At 48.3% G+C, this 26700-nt stretch overlaps 1 protein-coding gene across 10 annotated transcripts in view; it reads left to right on the forward strand.

Annotated features, from left to right (window-relative positions):
• The window catches only part of DGLUCY (D-glutamate cyclase), a 162213-nt gene that overhangs the window by 94842 nt on the left and 40671 nt on the right, over positions 1–26700 (forward strand). For 8 of the 10 annotated variants that reach the window (XM_037984394.2, XM_073011267.1, XM_073011264.1 and 5 more), the window contains 7 exons: positions 2853–2904; positions 6088–6219; positions 12104–12257; positions 14872–15070; positions 18202–18352; positions 20754–20876; positions 26312–26515. In XM_037984394.2, coding sequence (XP_037840322.2) covers positions 6117–6219; positions 12104–12257; positions 14872–15070; positions 18202–18352; positions 20754–20876; positions 26312–26515 — 934 coding nt within the window. In that variant the 5' untranslated portion in view covers positions 2853–2904; positions 6088–6116. Of the gene's footprint in view, positions 1–681; positions 704–2852; positions 2905–6087; positions 6220–12103; positions 12258–14871; positions 15071–18201; positions 18357–18470; positions 18560–20753; positions 20877–26311; positions 26516–26700 lie in introns of those variants that run through there. The other 2 variants (XM_073011268.1, XM_037984397.2) reach the window with 2 other exon arrangements.

Genomic DNA, 26700 nt, shown 5'->3' on the forward strand with positions numbered 1-26700 from the left:
GGCGGATCACGAGGTCAGGAGATCGAGACCATCCTGGCTAACCCGGTGAAACCCCATCTCTACTAAAAAATACAAAAAAAAAAACCTAGCTGGGCGAGGTGGCGGGCGCCTGTAGTCCCAGCTACTCGGGAGGCTGAGGCAGGAGAATGGTGTAAACCCGGGAGGCGGAGCTTGCAGTGAGCTGAGATCCGGCCACTGCACTCCAGCCTGGGTGACAGAGCGAGACTCCGTCTCAAAAAAAAAAAAAAAAAAAGATTAAAAAATTAGATGGGCGTGGTGGTGCTCACCTGTGGTCCCAGCTACTCGGGGGACTGAGGTGGGAGGATTGCTGAGCCCAGGAGGTTGAGGCTGCAGTAAATTGTGATTCCATCACTGCACTCTAGCCTGGGCAACAGGGCAAGACCCTGCTTCCAAAAAAAAAAAGTACAGAAAAGATAAAGAGCAGAAAGCCTCTCTTTCATCAAGGCCACCCCAAGGCACAACTCCAGAGGGCACCATTCACATAAAATATAGTGCAACAGCCACTCCCGCTCAGGCCCCAGCCTCCCACTTTCCCCTCTGAGGGCACCACTGATACCAAGCTCTTCTCCATCCTTCCACAGATGTCTACGTGGATGTGAACAGAACATGGCATGTTGGTTAATAGAGAATTCTCCACCTTGCCTTGTTAATTTTGCATCATTGGGAGATTGTTTCAGATAAGGTGTGTAGAGTAGCCTCATTCTTTTTTTTTTTTTTTTTTTTTTTTTTTTTTTGAGACGGAGTCTCACTCTATCACCCAGGTGCAGTGGTGTGATCTTGGCTCACTGCAACCTCCACCTCCCAGGTTCAAGCAATTCTCCTGCCTCAACCTCCTGAGTAGCTGGGATTACAGGCATGCACCACCATGTCTGGCTAATTTTGTATTTTTAGTAGAGACAGGGTTTCTCCATGTTGGTCAGGCTGGTCTCAAATTCCTGACCTCAGATGATCCACCTGCCTTGGCCTCCCAAAGTGCTGGGATTCCAGGTGTGAGCCACTGGGCCTTGCCCTTCCTTCCTTCCTTCCTTCCTTCCTTCCTTCCTTCCTTCCTTCCTTCCTTCCTTCCTTCCTTCCCTCCCTCCCTCCCTCCCTCCCTCCTTCCTTCCTTCCTTCCTTCCTCTTTGCTTCCTTCCCTTCTTCTTCTTCTTTTTTTTTTTTTCAATAGGGTCTTGCTCTGTCACCCAGGCTGGAGTGCAGTGGTATGATCATGGCTCACTGAAGCCCTGACCTCTGGGCTTAGGTGAGCTCTGGGCTTAGGTGATCCTCTCCTCAGCCTCCCAAGTAGCTGGGACTATAGGCGTGCGCCACCACGCCTGGCTAATTTTTGTATTTTTTGTAGAGACAGGGTTTTGCCATGTTGCCTAGGCTGGTCTCAAACTGCTGGGGTCCGGCGATACTCCCACCTTGGCCTCCCAAAGTGCTGGGATTACAGCCATGAGCCACTGTGCCCAGCCTGTTTCTTTCTTTTTTTTTTTTTTTTTTGAGACGGAGTCTTGCTCTGTGGCCCAGGCTGGAGTGCAGTGGCTGGATCTCAGCTCACTGCAAGCTCCACCTCCCGGGTTTATGCCATTCTCCTGCCTCAGCCTTCCGAGTAGCTGGGACTACAGGTGCCCGCCACCTCGCCCAGCTAGTTTTTTGTATTTTTTAGTAGAGACGGGGTTTCACCGGGTTAGCCAGGATGGTCTCGATCTCCTGACCTCGTGATCCACCCGTCTCGGCCTCCCAAAGTGCTGGGATTACAGGCTTGAGCTACCGCGCCCGGCCTCTAAATCATTTCTATTACAAACGGTGCTGCTATGTACTCAGTCATTTCATCACTGTTTGAGCACATCTGTAGGATACAGTCCTAGGATTGGATTGCTTGGGTAAATAGAGACATTACTTTCTAAAGGTGGAATTTCAGAAATCTGTGACAAGCATGCATGAGATATTTTTACACTGAAGTTTGGGGCGTGTCAGATCCAGCTAGAAGTTGACTGTCTGTGGGGCTCCTCTCTGATATATTTGATGTTAGGGAATGATGTTTCTGGGTTTGATAGTTTGTTCTCTAAAGAGAAAAGAGAGAGCTCACAGCAGAAAGGTAGCTTTTTGGATTCTAGCCAGGGCTCACTAATTGGATCCCATCTCACTTCACTTCTAGAGGAAGACCACTCAGGAAAACAAGATACCTGGTCCATGCAGCAGTGGGTTCCCCAGTGCCCTGATAGAAAGTTTGAGAAGTTTAGGATTCAGTCCCTAAAAACATATGGACTGAAGAGGCTCTGGCCCTAAAATCACCTTGTTAGGGATAGTGGGAAGGTCCCTGCTATTTTAAAAATATACTGAGGATGTGATTCCTAACACCACAAGATGAGTGGGTGGGTGAATGGATGGATGGCTGGGTGAATGGATGGATGGCTGGGTGAATGGATAGATGGATGAACGAATGGGTAGATGGATGGATGGATGAATGCATGGATGGATGGATGGATGGATGGATGGATGGATGGATGGATGAATGAATGGGTGGATGGATGGATACATACATAGATTCATACATATAGAAAGGCAAATAGTGATCAAACAAATATGAACTTAGACCTGCTTTACGTAATAAGGTAACTTCTTTGAGCTCCTTTAACCTCAGTCTCTGACTGTAATAGGATTAACAATGCCTTTTTTGTGTGTGGAACTATAGTGACAAACCAACAGATGATGTACGTAAAGGCCCTAGCATGGTCCTGGCACACAGTGGGTACCCATATATGGTGGTAGTTGCTATCATTTACTATGAGTGGGCATTCTCTGATTGGTGTACATTGAAGGCAATTTTTTTTTTTTTTACTTTGCAGGAGCCAGGTTACACCCTGTTTGACCCTGCCTTCAAAGGGATGACTCTGTAAGGTAGGGGCTCTCAGCCTTCTTTCCCTCCCAGCATGCACAGTGGGTGACACTGGGGTGCCTGACACACTCCCAGCATGCATTTCACAGGGCAGGATTTCTGGCAACACTCATTTCTCTCCAGGCCAGGAAAGCAACCTGGAATCAACTTACATTTACATTAAAACAATACATAAATAAAGGAAAGAGAAGGCAATAACCCTCAGACTTTGGTCTCCTGGCTAAAATGTATTTGCAAAACAGCACACAGCTTGCACCTGCTGCCCTCTAGCGTAATAATGAGGGTGGGTGGAGGTACCTGTGGGATGGCCTATTCCAGTGGGTTTGGGTAAATGAAGACGGTTGTCAGAGGGGTGGCTGCTATTCCCCACATGGTTATGGAATGCTTCTCTCTTGGGCCTTTGCTGTGTGCCAGGTGAGGTGCTAGGTCCTCTCTGCAGTGTGCAATGACCCTGTGGAACCACAGACATTCAGGACCCTGGCTGGTAGCTCAGTTGCTTGACTAAGGGGGTCAGGCTTGCCATGCCCAGGCGTTAGGCAAACCCAGGCCTGACCTGCCAAAGCAGCTGCTTTAAGCCTCAGAATCTTCCACTGGGCAATGGAATCCTACCTCACCTGACTCCTCCCAGCACCCCCTCCCCTCAGTCCGTGGGGACTAAGTGTTCTCTCCCCTGTGTCTCCACAGCACTTTGTTCCCACAGCTATTAAAGTACTCATTGTTGGCTCTAAATACATCTCTCCTCCTTCCAAAGCAATATTCTTTTTGTTTTGTTTGCTAGAGATTTTATGCAATCTCAAATTCTTTGCTAAAATGGCCCTGGGGTTTACATTATTTTCTATCTAGGAGATTAGAGTTGAAAACATAAATTGGGCCGGGCGCGGTGGCTCACGCCTGTAATCCCAGCACTTTGGGAGGCCGAGGCGGGCAGATCACATGGTCAGGAGATCGAGACCATGGTGAAACCCCGTCTCTACTAAAAAATAGAAAAAAATTAGCCGGGCGCAGTGGCGGGCGCCTGTAGTCCCAGCTACTCGGGAGGCTGAGGCAGGAGAATGGCATAAACTCGGGAGGCGGAGCTTGTAGTGAGCCGAGATTGCGCCACTGCACTCCAGCCTGGGCGACAGAGCGAGACTCCGTCTCAAAAAAAAAAAAAAAAGAAAACATAAATTGGTGGTTTGGAATTCCACTGAGTTCTTCTCTTTAGATAGAAAGAATTGTGGAAAGTCAGGCTTGTCCAGAACCCTCACTATGGGCAATGTCCTTGAATCCTGCTCTCATTCATTCTGCAGTCAGCCAGTCATTCAATGAACACTTACTGAACTCCCACCTTTGTGCCACTACGCTAGGCGCTGGGTATATTTGGATGAAAAGGACCTTGGCTGTGCTTTAGAGACCAACACAATGTGGTTATCTAGCTTTAGATTTTGCTGACGTACTAAAATCTATCTTTTCTTTTCTTTTTTTTTTTTTTTTTTTGAGACAAGTCTCACTCTCGCCCAGGCTGGAGTGCAGTGGCATGATCTTGACTCGCTGCAGCCTGACCTCCTGGGATCGAGTGGTCCTTCCACCTCAACCTCCCAAGTAGCTAGGACTACAGGCACGCAATACCATGCCTGGCTATTTTCTTTTTTCTTTTTTTTTTTTTTTGGTAGATATGGGTTTTTGCCATGTTGCCCAGGCATGTCTTGAACTCCTGGCCTCAAGCAGTCCTCCTGCCTCAGCCTCTCAAAGTGCTGGGATTACAGGCATGAGCCAACACACCTGGCTGAAACCTCTTTTTTTATAGCATAAGAAGTCAATTTCGACCAGGTGTGGTAGCTCACGCCTGTAATCCCAGCACTTTGGGAGGCCAAGGTGGGCTGATCACTTTAGACCAAGAGTTTGAGACCAGCCTGGTCAACATGGTGAAACGTCGACTCTACTAAAAATACAAAAACATAAGCCAGGTATGGGGGCACATACCTGTAATCGCAGCTATTCAGGTGGCTGAAGCATGAGAATCTCTTGAAGCCCAGAGGTGGAAGTTGCACTGAGCTCAGATCGCACCACTGCACTCCAGCCTGGGAGACAGAGTGGCGAGACTCTGCCTCAAGTAAAACAAACAAAAAAGAGGTCTTGTAGGATTCCTTTCTGAACACAATTTCCTAGAGATTTAAGACCACCTCTATTTTTTACAAATAATATTTTTTAACTTTAAATTGTGATTTAAAAAACACATTCTACTTTTAAAAATCTACAACATCTATTTACTCACCAAAGATTGTATAAGGCATTGGGCCGAGAGAGGGGTTGGGGAAGCACAAGGAAGAAAATACAAAGTCCCAGCCAGGCACGGTGGCTCACACCTATAATCCCAGCACTTTGGGAGGCCGAGGCGGGCGGATCACGAGGTTAGGAGATCGAGACCATCCTGGCTAACACAGTGAAACCCCGTCTTTACTAAATATACAAAAAATTAGCCGGGCATAGTGGCGGGCGCCTGTAGTCCCAGCTACTCAGGAGGCTGAGGTAGGAGAATGGCGTGAACCTGGGAGGCGGAACTTGCAGTGAGCCGAGATCCCGCCACTACACTCCAGCCTGGGTGACAGAGCGAGACTCTGTCTCAAAAAAAAAAAAAGAAAACACAAAGTCCCTGTACCTTCTAGAAACCTAAATCTAAATAACGGAAGTCACATGTCAACAAAACTCAGCCTCTTATTTCACTTGCAACTGCAGTGGTACTCATTCGTCTGTTCATTCAATCATGTGTATTTGGGGCACATGCTATGTGCATAGGCTGTGATAGGTGCTCTGGAGGCTGTGGAAGAAGTCTCACATGTGTCCCTGCCTTTGAGGCCCTAGGGAGAGAAGGGAGTTCAGAGTCAAGTAGAATAATAGGCCACAGTGACTCCTGGCCAAGGAGCCCAGCACCCGCATTTTGGAGAAGACTTTGCAGCTTCGGAGGAATGGAAAGCCCTTAGGGGAAGGAAGGGGGACATTCAGGTTTGCCTTAGAAATTTCTCATCAGAAACTGAGGTGTGACAAGGGGGAGAATGGGTTCCGAACAATGCCCACTGCAAGGCAGGCCCAGGAACAGAGCCAAGAAAGGGTGGGATATGATGTGGAATGTGATGCTATGTGAGGCTGAATCTGCTGCCTTCAGGGGCCACCCTTTCTAATTTGTTCCCTTTTCTCCCCTCACCCAGATTCTCTGCTAGTTATTCAAGGTGACATAATGTCCTTCACACTCCTCCTGAGGTCCTGCCTTCCCACTGCCCTAAGGAGTTTGATTCTACAAAAGAAACCAAACATCAGAAATACATCCAGCATGGCTGGGGGTAAGTGGTGCCAGATAGTTTAAAAAAAAAAAAAAAAAGAAAGTTCCTGGGAAATACCAGCTGTGTAGGGCCCACAAACCCCTGAGACTTCTAGATTCTGCATCAGAAACAGAAAGTAAGAGCAGAATGATATTAGCTTCAGTCACTACTTAACTTCCCAGAAGAAACTGGAACCTTGGATTAGACTCAAGGTGTGGAAACCCATCAGATGGCTCTAATGACACCCAGTTCTGCTTGGTCACCTCAGCCCCATATGGAGAACCACCAGTGGGCTCAGGTGATGAAAAGAGTTGTCCCTTCCCAGAAAAGTGCCCCCAGGTTACACTGCAATTTAACCAATTTTGATTCAGACCAATTCTTCCTACCCTTGACTGGTCTTGTTCTCTGGGTGGCACCCATCTCCCTACTGTATTCCAGGAGTGAAACTGAAGGCTCTAAAAGGTCCTGCAAGAGAAAACAGATACCAAATTTGTCATTGACCTAAATCCAAGCAAAATTTCACATTAAAAAAGACTCTTCTGGTTATGGTATAAGTGCTCAAGGAAAAACCATCAGCACTGTCTAAAGTACTAGAGCAAGACCATTTTCCTTTAGTTTATTAACATGCCTGGCCTCTGTTGCTATATATGGGCTAACAGAGTTAACTGTTGAATAACAAAGCACTCTTAAACTTAGTGGCTTAAAACCATAATTCTCATAATTCTGCAATCAAGGCTGGTCTTAGCAGGGCACCTCTTCTGCTCCATGTGGTGTCTATTGGGGATAGACCATCCAAGATGGCTTCTTCCTGACATGTCTGGCATCCAGTGGGATGGCTGGAACATCTGAGACTGGCTGAACATTTCCTGTCCATGAAACCTCTTCAATAGTGATAGCCAAACTTCTTTACATGGGAGCTCAGGACGCCATGAGACAGATTCCAAGAGAATAAGTCCTAATGCCCAAACTCATACCAAACCTCTGCTTGCATCATACTTACTAATGTCCCATTGGCCAAAGCAAATCACACGGCCAAGGCCAGAGTCAGTGGGGAAGGGGCTACAATGGGGTGTGAATACTGGGGAGCAGAGTTTATATAAATCGGTGCAAAAGTAATTGCGATTTTTGCCATTTTTTTAAAAATAAAAGTAATGCAAAAACTGAAATTACTTTTGCACTACCTAATATATATATAGAGAGCCACCAAAGTGTTAGTCTACAACAACCCGTTATATATGAGCAGTGAACACCAGCTTAATCCCAGGTTGACAACTGCTTGCTAAGATTCTGGAGAGAAAACAGAGCGGATCAGCCAGGGCCTTGGAGCCTGGAGGGAGAAAGCCTGAGTGTGAGTCCCAGCTTCACTCCTTACTAGCAAACTGTGACCTTTCTAAGCCTCACCTACACAGTGAAAGTAGCAGCAGAACCTTCCCAGTGGGACTGTCGGGAGGGGCACCTGAGCTGTTCCCGCTGCTATGAAATGCTCCTGAAGTAGAGAAGCTCATTTTACCAAACAGCTGGAAAACTCCAGCTTGGAGCTGTCTTCTGGGGGCTTTCATTCAGATTGGAAATGTTAAAGGGTGTTTTTTCCTCTCTCTTGTCATTAAGTTAAAAAAAAATGATTTTGAGGTAAAAGGATTCAGAGAAATTACTCAGTTTATCTACAAAGAAAAGTGTCACTGCCTTCCATGGAGCCCAAGGCACCTGGGGGATGCACAAATCACCAGACCATAAAGTATCCTCCAAAAAAGTGAGGCCTCCAGAGTCCACCATCCTTTCCAGAAAGAGACCATGCAGGCTTCTATTCTGTGTCTGTTACTAATGGGGACAACTTGGGGACTTTTCTATTCATCTCCAGCTATGGAGATGAACAAAACCAAAACATAGTACCCTGCAAAGTTCATTTAATTAAAAAGGAAACAAAGGGCCAGACACGGTGGCTCACGCCTGTAATCCCAGCACTTTGGGGCGCCAAAGCGGGTGGATCACCTGAGGTCAGGAGTTCAAGAAAGACCAACCTGGCCAATGTGGAGAAATCCCATCTCTACTAAAAATACAAAAATTAGCTGAGCGTGGTGGCATGCGCCTGTAGTCCCAGTTACTTGGGAGACTGAGGCAGGAGAAGCACTTGAACCCAGGAGGCGGAGGTTGCAGTGAGTCGAGGTCACACCATTGCACTCCAGCCTGGGAGACAAGAGCGAAACTCTGTCTCAAGAAAAAAAAAAGAAACAAGCTTTGTGCACATACCATCCTGATTTATTTTATTAAAAATACAATTTGTGCTGGGTGCAGTAGTTCACGCCTGTAATCCCAGCACTTTGGGAGGCCGAGGCGGGTGGGCTGCCTAAGGTCAGGAGTTCAAGATCAGTCTGCCCAACATGGCAAAACCCCATCTCTACTAAAAATACAAAAACATTAGCCAGGCGTGGTGGCATGCGCCTGTAATTCCAGCTACTCAGGAAGCTGAGGCAGGGGAATCGCTTGAAACCTGGAGGTGGAGGTCGCAGTAAGTCCAGATCCCATCACTGTACTCTAGCCTGGGCAACAGAGGAAGACTCCATCTCAAAAAAAAAAAAAAAAATCCAGTTTGTTCTTACAAGGGGCTTTGGTGGTAAGAAGCGGGTGAGTAGGGAGTGGGAGGCCTCTAAGCCAGCTGAATCCCCTCCCACCTCGCTCCAGATCATTTTCAGAGCCCTGCTGGGCTTGCTTGAGACCGGCATCAGGTTCCTTGGGCTTTCGGCAGCTGGGGGTGTCTCACGTGTTCTCATTTGGAAAGTCTGCTTGTAGCATTGGCAGGCACTGTGGCGACTGTGATAATGAGCTCCGGGCACCGCGATTCGAGTAGGAGCCGGTCCTGGACATTCCCAACAGATGGTTGCATCTGTTTCACTCCCCAGTCCCCGTGGAGGACAGCGCTCCCCTCCTAGGGAAACCCAGTGCCTGAAGCCCAGCGGAGGCCACTCCGTGATGAAGTGAGACGAGCTCCATGGGCACCCGTCCCAGGTTTAAATGCCGGCTGTGCCGTGCAGTAGCTATGTGACCCTGGGAAAGTCACTTCATCTCTCTGAGCCTTGTTCCCCTCATCTATAAAATATAATTACATGTGCAGATGACTTGGCATGGGGAGTCCAGCACATAAAAAGCACTCAGTAAATATTCGCCAACAAGATTATTGCAGGAGAGAAAGGGACATGGATTGATACAGCAAATCTGACAGGGCAATTGTCCTCAAGGGTATTTCTCCAGTAGAATATAATTATTATTATTATTTTTGGAGAAGGATTCTCCAGTAGAACATAATTATTATTATTATTTTTGGAGATGGATTCTCACTCTGTCACCCAGGCTGGAGTGCAGTGGCATGATCTCAGCTCACTGCAGCCTCCATCTCCCAGGTGCAAGCAATTCTCCTATCTCAGCCTCCCAAGTAGTTGGGATTACAGGCATGCACCACCATACCTGGCTAATTTTTGTATTTTTAGTAGAACTGGGGTTTCACCATGTTGGCCAGGCTGGTCTCGAACTTCTGACCTCAGGTGATCTGCGAACCTTGGCCTCCTAAAGTGCTGGGATTACAGGTGTGAGCCACCACACCCGGCCCGATAGCACATAATTATGTTTTTCTTCAGGATGGTTTTAATTTTAGAATATTGTAAAAAGCACAGAGAAGCAAATGACCAGCATGCACAGCTCTGTCACCTGAGGCATTAACTTGTAATGTCCTTCCTTCTAGTTCTAGTAGATGTTCTTTGGTGTCTGCACATTCAAGGGTTAGGTATTTATTGTAGTCTTCGCTATCTGGGCTTATTTATAGCCCTCTGTTTTGGGAAGGCTTTCCAGTTACTTGAAAGGATTTGAGTGTTGTGATCTAAGCTGTTTCGGCTTTAGGGGGCACCTGAAGCCCAGTAACGCTGTCATTCTTGCAGCCTCAGTACAGGTATGGCTTTGATGGTCTTGGACAAGTTCTAGTAAGATTCTCTGGTTTACCAGGCAGAGACTCTTGTTCTCTTCCCTTACTTTCTCCCAAAGAGTCTCTCTCTCTCTCTGTTTTGAGCCACCTAAAGCTGGGGGTGGAGTGACACAAGCACCCCTGTAGCCACCACCACTGTGAGTGTGCTGGGCCAGACCTGAAGCCAGCACAGCACTGGGTCTTACCCAAGCCCTGCTGTAACCACTCCCTGGCAACTGCCTGTGTTCGCTCAAGGCCGTAGGGCTCTGCAATTAGCAGGTAGCAAAACCAGCCAGGCCTGTGTCCTTCCCTGCAGGGCGGTGAGTTCCCCCAGGCCCTGGGTGAGTCCAGAAGAGCCGTCTGGGCGTCAAGGACTACAGCCAAAAACCTTAGATGTCTACCCAGTGTTCTATTGTATTGCGGCTGAGCTGGCACTCAAATTACAGGACACAGTCCTTTCCACTCTTCCCTCCCCTTTCCTTCTAGTTCTTTCACTCACTGATTTTATAAAAAGGAGAATTTGTCCAATACATTGTTTCATTACCTAGTATAGTTCCTTTAATGACACATCACAGACATCTTTTAACATAATCATGACATATTTCTTCTGTAACCATAATTTTAAACATCTACACAGGATTTCATTGAACAGTAACTTTAGTCCCTGCTTCCTGAACACCGAGGTGCTCAATAACTTATATGCTTTACCTCCCCGAGGTCTCTTGGAGGTAGGCATGGTTGCTGCCATCTTATAGATGGGGAGGCCAAGGCTAGGACATGCAAAGCCACAGCCCAGGGTCACACAACTGGTCAGAGACAGGATCAGGATTGGAGCCCAGGTGTGTTTACCTCCAAAGCCAAAGGACTTCATTGCGGAGGAAGGCTGGCTGCCCCCAGAGGAAGCTACAGCATGCAGTAGGATTCATTTCGTGGCAATTCATCAGGCTGTAGGTTTGTGTGTGTTTGATTGAAGCATTACCTACGCTTTTTTGAGTGGGGCTCTGCAATTAGCAGGTAGCAAAACCAGGCAGGCCTGTGTCCTTCCCTGCAGGGCGGTGTACACTGTTTTGAGTGTAGGTAATGCTTCAATCAAAATTTACATTAGGCCTGTTGCGGTGGCTCACACCAGTAAGCCCAGCACTTTAGGAGTCCAAGACAGGCAGATCACTTGAGCCCAGGCATTTGAGATCAGCCTGGCCACCATAGTGAAACCCCATCTCTACTAAAAATACAAAAATCAGCTGGGCACAGTGGTGCATGCCTATGGTCCCAGCTACTTGGAAGGCTGAGGCATGAGAATCACTTGAACCCGGGAGGCAGAGTTTGCAATGAGCCAAGATCAAGCCACTGCACTCCAGCACAGGTGACAAAGCTAGACTCTGTCTCTAAAAAAAAAAAAAAAGAAAAAAAAGAATTACATTGGAAGTTGGGTACGGTGGTGTGCACCCGTAGTTCCAGCTACTTGGCAGGCTGAAGCGGGAGGGTCACTTGAGCCCAGGAATTCAAGGCCAGCCTGGGCAACATAGCAAGACCTTGCCACTTTAAAAAAATCAGAAAGGGGCCAGGCGCAATGGCTCATGCCTGTAATCCCAGCACTTTGGGAGGCCAAAGCGGGTGGATCACCTGAGGTCAGGGGTTGAAGACCAGCCTGGCCAACATGGACCAGTTGGCCCAACATGGGCCAGCAAATATCCCATGTGTGTTTTTAGTCTGTACTAAAAATACAAACAATGAGCTAGGCGTGGTGGCAGATGCCTGTGTTCCCAGCTACTCAGGGGGCTGAGGCAGGAGAATTGCTTGAACCCGGGAGGTAGAGGTTGCAGTGAGCCAAGATTATACCATTGCACTCCAGCCTGGGCAACAAGAGTGAAACTCCGCCTAAAAAAAAAAAAAATCAGAAAGTGTCTGCCAATAAACAGCTGACTATACATTTTTCGCTTCTCCCACCATACCCAGAGCTCCGACCAGCCAGCCTGGTGGTCCTGCCCAGGTCCCTTGCTCCAGCGTTTGAAAGATTCTGCCAGGCCAACACTGGTCCTCTGCCCCTGCTGGGCCAGAGTGAGCCAGAAAAGTGGATGCTGCCCGCTCAAGGTGCTGTCTCAGAGACCAGGTAAAAAGCTTGGGTTACTGTGGGTTAAAGCTTGGGAGTGTCCAGGTGCTGTAGCCAGGTGTCTCTGTTATCCGGGACCTCTCTATCCAACCTCAGGGACCTTCACAGTGCCTGGCACAGAACCTCACTCATGACTGTTGCTCAGGAATGAGCTGCCCTCCCCACCGTTCTGACCCCTTCCCCCTATCACCTGGCCCCCGCCCCGGCTAAGATCTGTGGGATCCTGGAGAAAGTGCAGCCCTGGAGAAATCCCACTGACTCCACCATCTGTCCACTCCATCGCCCAAGCCAGAAACCCGCCTGCACAGGATTAGGAAGAAAATAAAAAACACTTGCATTACCAGGACCCAGAGACAGATATTGTGTCTATTCTCCCAGGCTTTTAAACTAGAACCTATCTAGTAAATGGCCCCACTGATTGTCGGTGTACCTCTCCCGCAAGTCTACCTTGCCTACGGCACCAGCACAGACTGGCATCTTCCCTGGCCTAGCCCTAGTCTCATCCTTCCTTCCCCCACCCTGTCATCGTCTGCTCTCCTAGCAGAGTGACTTTTTCTAATGCTAAACCGGATCATGTGGCTCTCTTCTTAAAACTCCTTCAGACTGGGTGCCGTGGTTCATGCCTGTAATCCTAGTACTTTGGGAGGCTGAGGCAGGAGGATGGCTTGAGCCCAGGAGTTTGAGACCAGCCTGGGCAACATAGGGAAGACCTGGTCTCTACAAAAATTTTTTTTTTTAAATTAACTGGGCATAACGGTGCACACTTGTGGTCCCAGCTACTCGGGAGGCTGAGGAGGATCGCTTGAGACCAGGAGGTTGAGGCTGCAGTGAGCTGAGATCATGTCACTGCACTCCAGCCTGGGCAACAGCGCAAGACCCTGTCTCAAAATATATATATATGTATATAATAAAATAAAATAAAATTCTCCAGCATCTTCTTATGGCTTGGACCTCAGCCTGATCTCAAGATCCATGGTGACCTGGCCCCAGCTCAGTTTCTCCCCTGACCTCTGACACTCCAGTCATCCCCAACCAGCTCCCGAGACAGAAAGCTCCCCAGGAACTTTCTGTCATGATCATTTTAGGATGGGAAGGTCCTTTGGAGACCCCATCTGGATCCACGATTGTGCCTTTACATTTTTCCCTGGTGCCTCCTGTGCTGCCAACTTGGAGACTCCTAGAGCAGATCACCCAGTGGGCTTCCACGTGCCGCTTCCTCTGCCTGGGTGTGCCTTCTTCCTTGCCCAACTGGCGAACTCCTATTCATGCCTCAAGACCCAGCACCTAACTCCTTTGTGGAAGAGAATTGATTTCCCCCTTCTCTGTGTCACGCTACCCAGACTGTTGACATTCACTGCTGTATATTGCCAGTATCTATTTTCAATGAAGTCTCACCTATCAATGTAGGATTATGAGCTCTTTAAACTCTGGGATGGGCCAGGCACGGTGGCTCATGCCTGTAATCCCAGCACTTTGGAAGGCCGAGGAGGGCAGATCACCTGAGATCAGGAATTCAAGACCAGCATGGCCAACGTGGTGAAACCCTGTCTCTACTAAAAATACAAAAATTAGCCAGGCATGGTGGCACGGGCCTATAATCTCAGCTACTCGGGAGGCTGAGGTGGGAGAATCACTTGAACCTGGGAGGCGGAGGATGCATTGAGCCAAGATCACACCATTGCACTCCAGGCTGGGCTACAGAGCGAGACTCCGTCTCAAAAAATCAGAAAACATTAAAAAAAAAAAAAGACTGGGATGGTGTCCTCCATTGCTCTAGCCCCATCACCTAGCATGTGCCTGACGTGGAGGCATGGCTCAGTAAAAGAGTTTGGAATGAGTAAAGAATAAGCTTGTAACCAAAGAAGTCTTTCAGCTCTACAGAAGAGTTTCCTCTAAGGGAAGAGAAAGGCCTCATCCACTGCTAGCACTGAGACGTTCCCCAGGACACATATTCTCTGTCCCCTTTGGGCTACTGGCCCTATCTCCACAGCAGAGAGGGCACCATTTACTTTTCTTCTTCTTCTTTTTTTTTTTTTTTTTTGAGGCAGTCTCACTCTGTTGCCCAGGCTGGAGTGCAGTGGCACGATCTCGGCTCACTGCAACCTCCACCTCCCAGGTTCAAGCGATTCTCCTGCCTCAGCCTCCTGAGTAGCTGGGATTACAGTTGTGTGCCACCGTGCCTGGCTAATTTTTGTATTTTTAGTATAGACGGGGTTTCACCATGTTGCCCAGTCTCATCTTGAACTCCAGAGCTCAAGTGACCTTCCCGCCTCGGACTCCCAAAGTGCTGGGATTACAGGCATGAGCCACCGTGCCCGGCCACCATTTGCTTTCCTTGGTGGTTTGGCTTGTCTTGGATTGCGGGTGTAGGAGACACACTGGGTGGGAGGTAGGGGTGTGCTCTATACATGCTGATTTAATCGTTTCTGATCTGAGGACATTTGAAGGATGCCAACAAGGCCGCCTGCTGAAAACTATGCTCCCTACCCAGGTGCCGGGGCTGGAAATTTCAGCACTAGACATCCTCTTCTCTCTCCACAGTCCTTCTATAGTGTAATATCAGGGGCCACAGTGAGGGTCTGGGGCCCTCCCAGCTTTCCCCTTGTGTCTACAGGATGGGCCGTCCCCAGTTCTGGAAATACGAGTTCGGTGCCTGCACCGGCAGCCTGGCTTCGCTGGAGCAGTACTCAGAGCAGCTGAAGGACATGGTGGCCTTCCTCTTGGGCTGCAGCTTCTCCCTGGAAGAGGCCTTGAAGAAAGCAGGGCTCCCCAGAAGAGACCCAGCAGGTCACAGCCAGGCAGCTGCATACAAGGTAGGGACACAGCCCACAACCCACAAGGGCAGAATGGCCTGAAAATGCAGATCAACTTACATCTTCCTGGGGCAGAGAGAACACGGGCACGGGAGGTGGAAAACCTAAGCTCCAGCCCCAGCTCAGCCACTTTCTAGCTGTGCAGCCCAGGAGAAATGATCGATCTCTTTGAGCCAGCTTTGGTCCCACGCACCTCTGGGACCGCCGTGAGCACCCAGTGTGGTCCTTCTTCATGGTTCAGTGCCATAAACCAAACCCGCTTGGGATTTCTCTGGCTCCTTTAACTTCAGGCACCTCAGCAAGATTTTTATTAATCCCCCCTGGCTCGGGTGAGCCTCAGCCACGGGGAATGAGCCTGGCTCTGTCAATACCCAGGGATTTGTGGCAGAGCCTCGGCCAGGCATTTCCTCCTGGGTTAGGTCTCTGTCCAGAAAGCCGGGTCATGTTCCTGGCCGGAGGTTGCCTCTGGCAGTCACAAACACAGCACAGCCGGCCTCTCTGGGACGTGCCTGCTGTGCCTCTTCCAGCCCTTACTTGTCAAGGTGAGTGCACTCGATTCCCTGGTTCCACAGACCCTTCCTGGACATCTGTTGGTGAAGTCTGAGAGTTCGCTGTGCTCCAGCGGTGGTCAGCCAGCATAAACAGCCAGGCTCCAGGTTTCTTTATTTATGGAGGACTTGGATCAGAGATTTTGTCCTGGACTCTGGGACGTTTATTAAAATGTCTTGGTTTGGGCTCCTGCCAGAGAGGCCCCAGCTGCCTCTGATCAGAAACAAAGCTGCCCATAGTCTGTGCTGCCCTCATGGGTGAAGTGTGTGCCCGAGCGGTTCTCTTGAAGCTAGGGAAGGGTGGGGATGGGACCCCAGTGGCTGGCGGGCACCCGCGGCAGGCTCTGGCTCTGGAACACACCACTCTTTGTAGGAGGTGGGAGCTGAGAGGGCCCCATGGCTCCACTTGCAGATTCTCATTTTAGATGAGGAAACCGAGGTCTAAAGAGAGAAAAGGACTTGCCCAAGTCCCAAAGCTCGATGGGAACCCAGAACTCCTGGCTCCCATCTGTACAAGTCAGTAGCAGAGATGTGACAACTAAATGATGCTTTGCAGTCACAGGGTCTGCTGATATGGAAGCTGTTTGTTGCCTACAAAGGTGCAAGTAAGTGCCCATAGTAAGTCCTCAACACGGCCTCACTGACCCCGATGCTTATCAAATAACTTTCAGTCTAATATCGACCCCTCTGCCCATGGGCTCCAGGGAGAGATGGCCAGGAGCCATCTGGGATTCCACTGGCCACCCCCAGATGGAATGTGTCTCAGCCTTGGGGAGCACTGCCTGGGTCTGCCAGTGGCTCCAGCACGTCCCCTCTCCTGGGTGCTATGATGCAGACACTGCTGGCAGGCACCCTGAGGTTCCATCCCGCTGCCGCCAGGGTGGTGATAGCAAGCTCTTTAGGTGGTGGCCAAGACTTCACAGTGGATTACAGTCCTGGCCATGTCCTAAATCTTTCATAAGCTCTATTGCAGGCACCAGAAACCATTCAGAAGGTGGGGTGGGGTAGCGAAACACCGATGAAAGTCACACTGATCAAACCAGGCAACATCTGTTAAGGCAGCAGGAACCAGGCCGTGCTCCATGGGGTCTGGAGACAGGCTTGTCGCTGGTGTGGATTTAGAAGGCAGAGTGGACACCAGCTCCTACTGTGATGTTCTCAGTTGCCTCCCTCTGCCCCTGATTCACCAGAGGCTGTTTACCTGTGGTCCACGGCCCTTGCAGTCCCTGGAAAAATTCAGAGGCTCCATGATACTGGATAGAAAAAAAAGTACATTTTTCTTTTCCCTCCCTTCCTCCCTCTCTCCTCCCTTCCTCCCTCCCTCTCTCCCTCCCTTCTTTACTTTATTTTATTTTAATTTTATTTTATTTTTGATAGTCCTTGCTCAGTTGCCCAGGCTGGACAGTGGCACAGTCACAGCTCACTGCAGCCTCAACCTCCTGGGCTCAAGAGATCCTCCCATTTCACCCTCCTGAATAGCTGGGACTACAGGCATGCGCCAGCACACCCAGCTAATTTATGTTTTTTTGTTTGTTTGTTTGTTTGTTTGTTTGGTAGAGATGGGGTTTCGCTGTATTGTCCAGGCTGGTCTTGAACTTCTGGGCTCAAGCGATCCAACCTTCTTGGCCTCCCAAAGTGCTGGTATTACAGACATGGACCACTGTGCCCAGCCTCATTTTTGTTTTCATAACCTCGACCCACATTTAGCATTTCCTTCAATTATGAATGTAGGCAGCAAACGGCTGTCGTATCAGCAGACCCTGTGACTTCATGGCTGGCAACGGAAATCACAGATATCTTCATATCACATTAGAGTTCCTCCTGATGTCTCAAAAATATCCTATATGCTGATCACTACTTCAAAGTTACAATGATAGTCGAACTGGCATCTTGTTTCTTAGGCTGCTACTGAGGAAGCATGCATATTGTCTCACATTTTTCCTTTTTTTTTTTTTTCTTTGAGATGGAGTCTCGCTCTGTCACCCAGGCAGGAGTACAATGGTGTGATCTCGGCTCACTGCAACCTCTGCCTCCTGGGTTCAAGCAATTCTCCTGCCTCAGCCTCCCGAGTAGCTGGGACTACAGATGCGTGCCACCATGCCTGGCGAACTTTTGTGTTTGTAGTAGAGACGTGGTTTCACCATGCTGGCCAGGCTGGTCTCGAACTCCTGACCTCGTGATCCGCCCACCTCGGCCTCCCAAGTGCTGGGATTACAGCTGTGAGCTACCGTGCCCGGCCACATTTTTCTATTATTTGATAACTGTGCTTGCAGGATAATTGGTTTCCTTTGGAATCCTGTGCATTTTCTTGTATACAGTTAAAAGCATTACTTTGACCAGGGGTCCACAGCTGTACTAGTCTACCAAAGGGGTCCGTGGCACACAAAAAGTTAAGATTCCCTATTTTAAACCAGTAATTAGCAGCAAACTCCCCCTCTCTATGTCACATAAAAATAGAAGCTAATTTCTATAACAGCTACTCCTCCTTCATTTAGCTGCCTTGAACTCTTGGTGCTCAGAGCTTGGATCTGTGCTAATTCCATTTTTTAACATTTTCACTTGATTTTTTTTTTTTTTGGTCAGACAACAGTGCCTTGTGTTACCCATGCTGGCTTCTGCTGCCCTCTGGTGGTCACAATGAGGCCCATTCCCAAGGACAAGCTGGAAAGGCTGGTGCGGGCCTGCTGCTCCCTGGGGGGTGAGCAGGGGCAACCTGTTCACATCGGCGACCCAGGTCAGTGTCTCTCACTCCTGCCCATGATCCTGACAGCCTCTCTTGGATTTGGGCCTGAGGAGCAGACAGGAGCTTGCCATGCTCCTGAGCCCCCACGGCTTGTCTTTCTTTTTACCAGGGGTCTCCAGGGGCAAAGCCCTGAACAAGGCTCAAAGGCTCCGGCAGCTGTCTCGGGGCTGGGCTTACAGATGCCCCTCAGGTTGAAAGGTGCCACCCTTGGCAGAATAGCCAGTCTCACTGTGGTGTAAGTTTACATATATCATATCCTCTTGGGTTTTTATGGAGGCCTAATATATATATAGGAAAAAAATAAATATATATATATATATAACGAATATATATTGGGTTTTGTCCACAATTCCTGGCTCATAGCTCCTAAAATTCTTGGAACTTCCAAAATGCTATATTTTGTCTGATAGGTTCAGGGTGGGGCTGGTCACGGGAAAGACTAAGGTAGGATTAAAGGGTTGAGACTTTCAGCTCCACCCCTCCCCCCAACCTCCAGGGAGGAAAGAGGGGCTGAAGGTCAAGCTGATTACCCACAGCTGATGGTTTAATCAATCATGCTCATGTAATGAAGCCTCTGTAAAACCCCAAGAGGATAGGCTTCAGCGAGCTTCTACATAGCTGAACACATGTAGGTCCCTAGAGGGTGGTGCCCAGGGAGGGCACGGAAGCTCCACGCTCCTTCCCCCACACCTCGCCCTGGGCATCTTTTTATCTGTATCCTTTGCAATATCCTTTTATTTTATCTTATTTTATTTTATTTTATTTTATTTATTTTTGAGACACAGTTTCCCTCCGTCGCCCAGGCTGGAGTTCAGTGTTGCAGTCTCAGCTTACTGCAACTTCCGTCTCCTGGGTTCAAATGATTCTCCTGCTTCAGCCTCCCAAGTAGCTGGGATTACAGGCGCCCACTACCACGCCTGGCTAATTTTTCACTTTTAGTAGAGATGGGGTTTCGCCATGTTGGCCAGGCTGGTCTTGAACTCCTGGCCTCAAGTGGTCTGCCCATCTTGGGCTCCCAAAGTGCTGGGATTACAGGTATGGGCCACCGCACCCTGCCTGCAATATCCTTTATAACAAACTGGTAAACATAAGTAAATGTTTCCTCAAGGTCTGCGAGCTGCTCCAGCAAATTAATCAAACTCAAAGAGTTTGGGTTTCATCAAACCCAAAGAGGGTTAATCAAACTGGAGGCCAGTTGGTCAGAAGTTCTGGAGGCCCAGACTTGCAACTGGTGTCTGTAGGGGGGTGGCCTTGGGGACTGAGCCCTCAACCCATGGGTTCTGATGCTATCCCCAGGTGGAATGGAATTGGAGGGAACCCAGCTGGTGCCTCCTGCTTGATGGTGGGGAGAAACCCCCACAGATTTGATCACAGGAGTCTTCTGTGTTGGTGACTGTTATTGTGGTGTGAGAGCAGAGGAAACACACCATTTAGATAGAGTTTTTTTCTCTACACGCTCACCCACTGGGGAGATCTTTGATAAATGTAAAGCTCCTATGAACTTCCAGTGAATCTGGGGTTGGGGGAAGCCAAGGGTGGCAGCAGGGCTCTTTGTCCGGAGATTTGAGCTCGAAGCAACGTCTAATCTGGGCTGCTATTCATTGGTATATTTGGGTAGGAGATGGGTTTGTTCCAAATGTTAATTTGAGCTGAAATCCATTGATCCCTGGCATATTAACTCAATCTGACAGTGAGTGAACACATCCAACATGAAGAGCCAATATCAAGAAGCTGTGCAGGCCTCTTAGAGGGCCTGATGAGAGTTTGAGACTGGGCCTTGGATGAGGGTCCAAGTTTGGTATACCTGAACTTGCTCAGCTGCATAACCAACAACATTAGACAGAACCTACCCTTTTGTGAAAACGCAGTCAGCACTTGCTAGCTTCATCACATGAGGGTGATTGCAGAGCCGCCCACCAGGATGGTGTCTGCTGAGGAGTTTTATCATTAGTGGGGATGGATTGGGCCCAGCACATCCATCTTTGCTGTCTTCAGGATTAGGTTGCTGCTGGTAGTCAAGCAGCTGAGGTTAGGTACATGAGATGTGACCCAGCCTGGACCAAGGTCAACCCCCCAAGGCTGGCTTTGGTAGCAGCCTGCATGCACAATGAGAGTACTAGGCTCAACGCACCCAAGGATCCTTCCAGAAATCACGCCGTGAAGTTTGAGATTCTGTGTTCTGAAACCAGCACTCCACATGGACTGTAAATTATGGAGAACCCTGAGTTGTCAAAGCCTCAATCCCTATTCTCCTTCACCTCTTCCTCAAATACCATTTACAATAATCCTGCAATTTGAGTTTCTGTTTTAGAGAAAGAACCATAAACTACTCAACCAGTTCTAATTGGATGCTCCCTGCTGAGGGAATTACATTTTCCTTTTCCATCTGCAGAACTGTTGGGAATCAAACAGCTTTCCAAACCTGCCTACGGGGATGCCGTGGTGTGTTCCCCAGGGGAGGTTCCAGTGTTCTGGCCTTCTCCACTGACCAGTCTCGGAGCTCTCAGCAGCTGTGGTATGTTGGGGGATACCGGGGCAATCGCTCTGCCCTAGGATGGAGCCCAGTGGGGTCCAGTTCTTGAAAGCATATTCTCACGGTACAGTGATTTAAAAATAAAGCCATAAAACAAAACACAAAACAGAGGCCTACAGCTACAGTGATTCTCTCTCTGGTTTCCTTCATTTATTTATTTATTTATTTATTTAGACAGAGTCTCACTCTGTTGCCAGGCTAGAGTGCTGTGGTGCAATCTCAGCTCACTGCAACCTCCAACTCCCAGGTTCAAGCAATTCTTCAGTCTCAGCCTCCTGAGTAGCTGGGATTACAGGCACGTGCCACCACGCCCAGCTAATTTTTGTGTTTTTATAAGAGACGGGGTTTCACCATGTTGGCCAGGATGGTCTCTATCTCCTGACCTCGTGATCCGCCCACCTTAGCCTCCCACAGTGCTGGGATTACAGGTGTGAGTCATCATGCTTGGCCTGGTTTCCTTCTTTTAATCCCAGGGCTGGAGCACTTTGTCTTACAACTCAATTTTTTTGTCGTTGTTGGTTTTTTGGTTTTGTTGAGACACAGTCTCATTCTGTTGCCCAGGCTGCAGTGTAGTGGCACGATCTCAGCTCACTGCAACCTCCGTCTCCTGGGCTTAAGCGAGGGAGGCATGCCTCAGCCTCCCAAGTAGCTGGAATTACAGGTGCATGCCACCACACCTGGCTACTTTTTGTATTTTTAGTAGAGACGAGGTTTTGCCATGTTGGCCACGCTGGTCTCGAACTCCTGGCCTCAAGTGATCCTCCCACCTTGGCCTCCCAAAGTGCTTGGATTACAGGCATGAACCACCACATCCAGCCTCAAATATGTTTTGATTAAATGTATTTCCTTCCTTCCTTCCTTTCTCTTTCTTTCTTCTTTCTCTCTCTCTCCTTTTCTTTTCCTTTCTTTTCTTTCTTTCACAGGGCCTCACTGTATTGCCCAGGCTTGAGTTCAGTGGCATCATCATAGCTCACTGCAGCCTCAAACCTCTGCAGTGAAGTGATCCTCCCATCTCAGCCTCCCAGGTAGCTGAGACTACAGGCATATGCCATCATACCAAACCAATTTTTAGAATTTTTTTGTAGAGATGGGGTCTTGCTACAATGTCCAGTCTGGTCTCAAAGTCCTGGACTCAAATGATTCTCCTGCCCCAGCCTCCTGAGTCATAGGGATAACAGGCAGGAGCCACTACTTCAGCCGTTTTTTTTTTTTTTTTTTTTGAGACGGAGTCTCACTCTGTCTCCCAGGCTGGATGCAGTGGCCGGATCTCAGCTCACTGCAAGCTCCACCTCCCAGGTTTACGCCATTCTCCTGCCTCAGCTTCCCGAGTAGCTGGGACTACAGGCGCCCGCCGCCTCGCCCGGCTAGTTTTTTGTATTTTTTAGTAGAGACGGGGTTTCACCGTGTTAGCCAGGATGGTCTTGATCTCCTGACATCGTGATCCGCCCGTCTCGGCCTCCCAAAGTGCTGGGATTACAGGCTTGAGCCACCGCGCCCGGCCTCAGCCGTTTTAATTAAACATATATTTTTATCTGCTGAAGCATCCCAGCCCATTCTAGCAGGAAAACTAACCTTTAGCTTGGCTTTTTGAGACATTTTGGAGATTGATGGGGCCTTGAAAACAAAGGTGAAGCCAAGAAATGTAACTAAAGAAGTAATTTCCCTTGGTATTTGCAAGGTGATTATAAACAAGGCCTGAGGCCTAGGTGATATTACAATGAAGAGACACACGAGGGCGCCCTCCCTAGCTCACAGTACGATAGGAAGGGGACAGAAACATGAAAAATAACAGCCATTGCAGACCATGGTCATGGACACTGGAAAGTTCTGGCCAGGCCAGCCACACTTGCACTATAAGCATAGAATCTAGTGTTACTTTAATTTATTTTGAAAGCATTCATGAGAGTTCAGCTATCAGAATGGCCTCATGCGAGGGAAAGATCATCCCTAATGTGGTGAAGAGGCATGGCTGCCAAGATCCACAGGATTCCATTCGTTCATTTATTTAAGTACATGTGTTGAGAACGTGCTGTGTGCCAGGCATGCACCCAGGCCTCGGGACTACAGTGCTCCCTGGGACAGGATGGAGTCCTCTGGGCGCTCATGGTCTTTTGAGTGTGTGTGTGGGCAGTGTGTAGACACATACACCCACGTTTAGTAAACGTCCCCCAGCCCACTGGCCTCACCACTTTCCCACCATCAGCCTTGGCAGGTGCCCTGCAGAGGAGATCTCACTGCCATGGGCACCCCAGCATGTTCCAGCCCTTTAATTCTGACAGCGATAGCACAGTTGATCATAGATGAGAACAAATGACATCAGACATGGACAACCTTGAATCATTCTCAAACTTCCTTTTTTTTTTTTGAGACAAGGTCTCACTCTGTCACCCAGGCTGAATGCAGTGGCACGATCACAGTGCACTGTAGCCTTGACCTCCTAGACTCAAGCGATCCTCCCACCTTAGCCTCTGGAGTAGCTGGGACTATAGGCATCAGGCATGCGCCATAGAGATGGGGTCTCACTATATTGCCCAGGCTGGTCTTGAACTCCTGGGCTCAAGTGATCCTCCCACTTCAGCCTCCCAAAGTGCTGGGATTATAGTCATGAACCACCATGCCTACCTTGAACTTCAATATTTAAACTTCGATTAGCAATATATTATTTGCTGCGGACCTCACAACTGATGGGAGCAAAACTGTGTCACGCTCTGAGCTGACTGTTCTGACGTGTAGCTGGCTTTGGAGTGACCAGTTTTAGGTGCCGTTCAAAACACAGACAAGCGATGATTACATTCTTCAGATTCATGACTTCTTTCCCTTACACGTCAGATCTAAAAGTTATGTATCTATCAGATTTTTATTTTGAAGTACTGGCTGACTCTGGCTTTCTATTAAATATGAAACTTTAAGCCAGGCATGGTGGCTCATGCCTATAATCCCAGCACTTTGGGAGGCTGAGGTGATTGGATCACTTGAGGTCAGGAGTTCAAGACCAGCTTGGCCAACATGGTGAAACCCTGTCTCTACTAAAAATATAAAAATTAGCCAGACGTGGTGGCACACACCTATAATCCCAGCTACTTGGGAGGCTGACGCAAGAGAATTGCTGGAACCCTGGAGGCAGAGGTTTGCAGTGAGCTGAGATCGCGTCACTGCACTCCAGCCTGGGTGATAGAGCGAGACTCTGTCTCAAAAAAAAAGAAAAGAAAAGATACTTTATTGTTCCTGTGAAATCCAGTATTTACTCAATTCACATGTGCATTTGTTGAACACCTATTATGTGCAAGGCACTCTGTGGGATCCTGAGATGCATGAGCAATGGTCACTCTTCTCCAGGAGCATACAGCTGAGTGGAGATGAGTACTCAAGGATGATAATGACACTGAGGAAGGCAGAAGAGGTAAATAGTATGGTATTAAGCACTTAATGAGCCAGGCACAAGAAACTAAGAATGAGTAAGATACTGTGTGATTCAGGCCAGGCTCCATGGCTCATGCCTGTAATCCCAGCACTATGGTAGGCTGAGGCAGGAGGCTTGCTTGAGCCCAGGAGTTTGAGGCTGCAATGAGCTTTGTTGCACCACTGTACTCCAGCCTGGGCAACAGAGAAAGAGCCTTGTCTCTTTAAAAAATTTATATATGAGGCTGGACGCAGTGGCTCACGCCTGTAATTCCAGCACTCTGGGAGGCTGAGACAGGAGGATCACCTGAGGTCAGGAGTTCGAGACCAGCCTACCCAACATGGCAAAACCCTGTCTCTACTAAAAATCCAAAAATTAGCCAGGCATAGTGGCACACGCCTATAATCCCAGCTACTCAGGAGGCTGAGACAGAAGAATTGCTTGAACCCGGGAGGCAGAAGTTGCAGTGAGCTATTGCACCACTACACTCCAACCTGGGTGACAGAGCAAGGTTCTGTCTCAAAAAAAAAAAAAAGTGTGTGTGTGTGTATATGTGTATATATATATATATGGTGGATACATATATATACACACAGTGGATACATATATATGGATATATATATATATGGTGCTTGTTCAATTATGCAAACCATCATTTATTGAGGGCTTACTCTGAAATAAGCACTTGACTGAATACTTTTTAAAAACTTAATTTTGTTTTTACTTTTTTAAGCCACATGAGTGTGCTAAACACTTTTTTTTTTTTTTGAGATGCGGTATTGCTCTGTTGCCTAGACTGGCCTGCAGTAATGCGATCTCGACTCACTGCAGCCTTTGCCTCCCAGGTTCAAGCAATTCTCCCACCTCAGCCTCCCAAGTAGCTGGGATTACAGGTGCACCACCATGCTGGGCTAATTTTTGTATTTTTAGTAGAGACAGGGTTTCCTCATGTTGCCCAGGTTGGTCTTGAACTCCTGACCTGAGGTGATCCACCCTCCTTGGCCTCCCAAAGTGTTGGGATTACAGCCATGAGCCACCGTGCCTGGCCTGCTAAACACTTTTAAGTACATTTTCCAGTTTCTTTCTGACAACAGCCGTATGAGGCATTATCATTGCTTTACAGTCAAAGAAACAGGTTTAAAGAATAAAGTCGGGCCAGTCGTGGTGGCTCATGCCTGTAATCCCAGCATTTTGGGAGGCCAAGGTGGGCGGATCACCTGAGGTCAGGAGTTTGAGACCAGCCTGGATAACATGGTGAAACCCCGTCTCTACTAAAAATACAAAAATTAGCCGGGCGTGGGGGCAGGTGCCTGTAATCCCAGCTACTCAGGAGGCTAAGGCGGGATAATTGCTTGAACCTAGGCGGTGGAGGTTGCAGTGAGCCGAGATTGTACCACTGCACTCCAGCCTGGGTGACGCAGCAAGACTCTGTCTCAAAAAAAAAAAAAAAAAAGAATAAAGTCACATCCCAAATTCAAGTATATTCACAATGCTAAAACCACTTCTTAATAACTATGCTATAGTGTTTCACATTGCCTGAAATCTAACAAGGAAGAGTCTTTAAAGAATAAAATTAACATAAACGAAAACAAAATGTAACTGCCATAAGGAAAAATAGAAACGATGCTCACAGAGGGTTCCAAATCTAACGTTTGCTGGAAAGCAAAGCAAGATGGCGTCATGAGTTTTAAGAATCCAGTAACTACTTCCTGATCTCCATGGGTTAAATTGATGGAATTGCCTAGAGCTCTAGCTACAGCTGTGGCTGTATCGCACTTCTTTTCAACCCATAGTCAACTCGTCTTTACTTTCCTAGAGATTAGAGGCAGCTGTGTAAATGGAGCTCGATGTAGCCATCAACCAGCTCATTCTGACCTTGGTGCCAACAGGTGGTATAGGGAGTGCTTAGGCCGAGCTGATGACCAGGCGCCATCTTGCCTATCAGCAGTGGGCTAGATGAGGGTAGGCTGGACTCGATGAAGTGGCTGGGCTCAGATCCTCCTGTTGTGTGTTTTAGAGACCCCACTGGCTTTTGCCAGCATCCCAGGCTGCACGGTTATGACTGACCTGAAGGATACAAAGACTCCAGCTGGTTGTCTCACCCCAGAGAGAATTCCAGAGGTCCATCACATTTCCCAAGATCCTCTGCACTACAGCATCGCGTCAGTGTCCGCTTCTCAGAAGATCAGAGAACTAGAGTCTGTGATCGGCATAGACCCAGGTAAGAAACAACGCATTTGCACCTGGAGAAACTGACCACTGACATAATTTTCAGTGAAAAAGGCAGGATGCAAAATGTCTCCACAGCATGATTTTTTAAATGTTGATACTGCATATAAATCTCAAAAAGACTAAAATTAAATACACCAAAATACTGACATTGATGGTCTCTAGGTAGTGCTATTA

The sequence above is a fragment of the Chlorocebus sabaeus genome, chromosome 24 (assembly GCF_047675955.1).
Source record: "Chlorocebus sabaeus isolate Y175 chromosome 24, mChlSab1.0.hap1, whole genome shotgun sequence".
In the NCBI taxonomy this organism is placed as follows: Eukaryota; Metazoa; Chordata; class Mammalia; order Primates; family Cercopithecidae; genus Chlorocebus; species Chlorocebus sabaeus.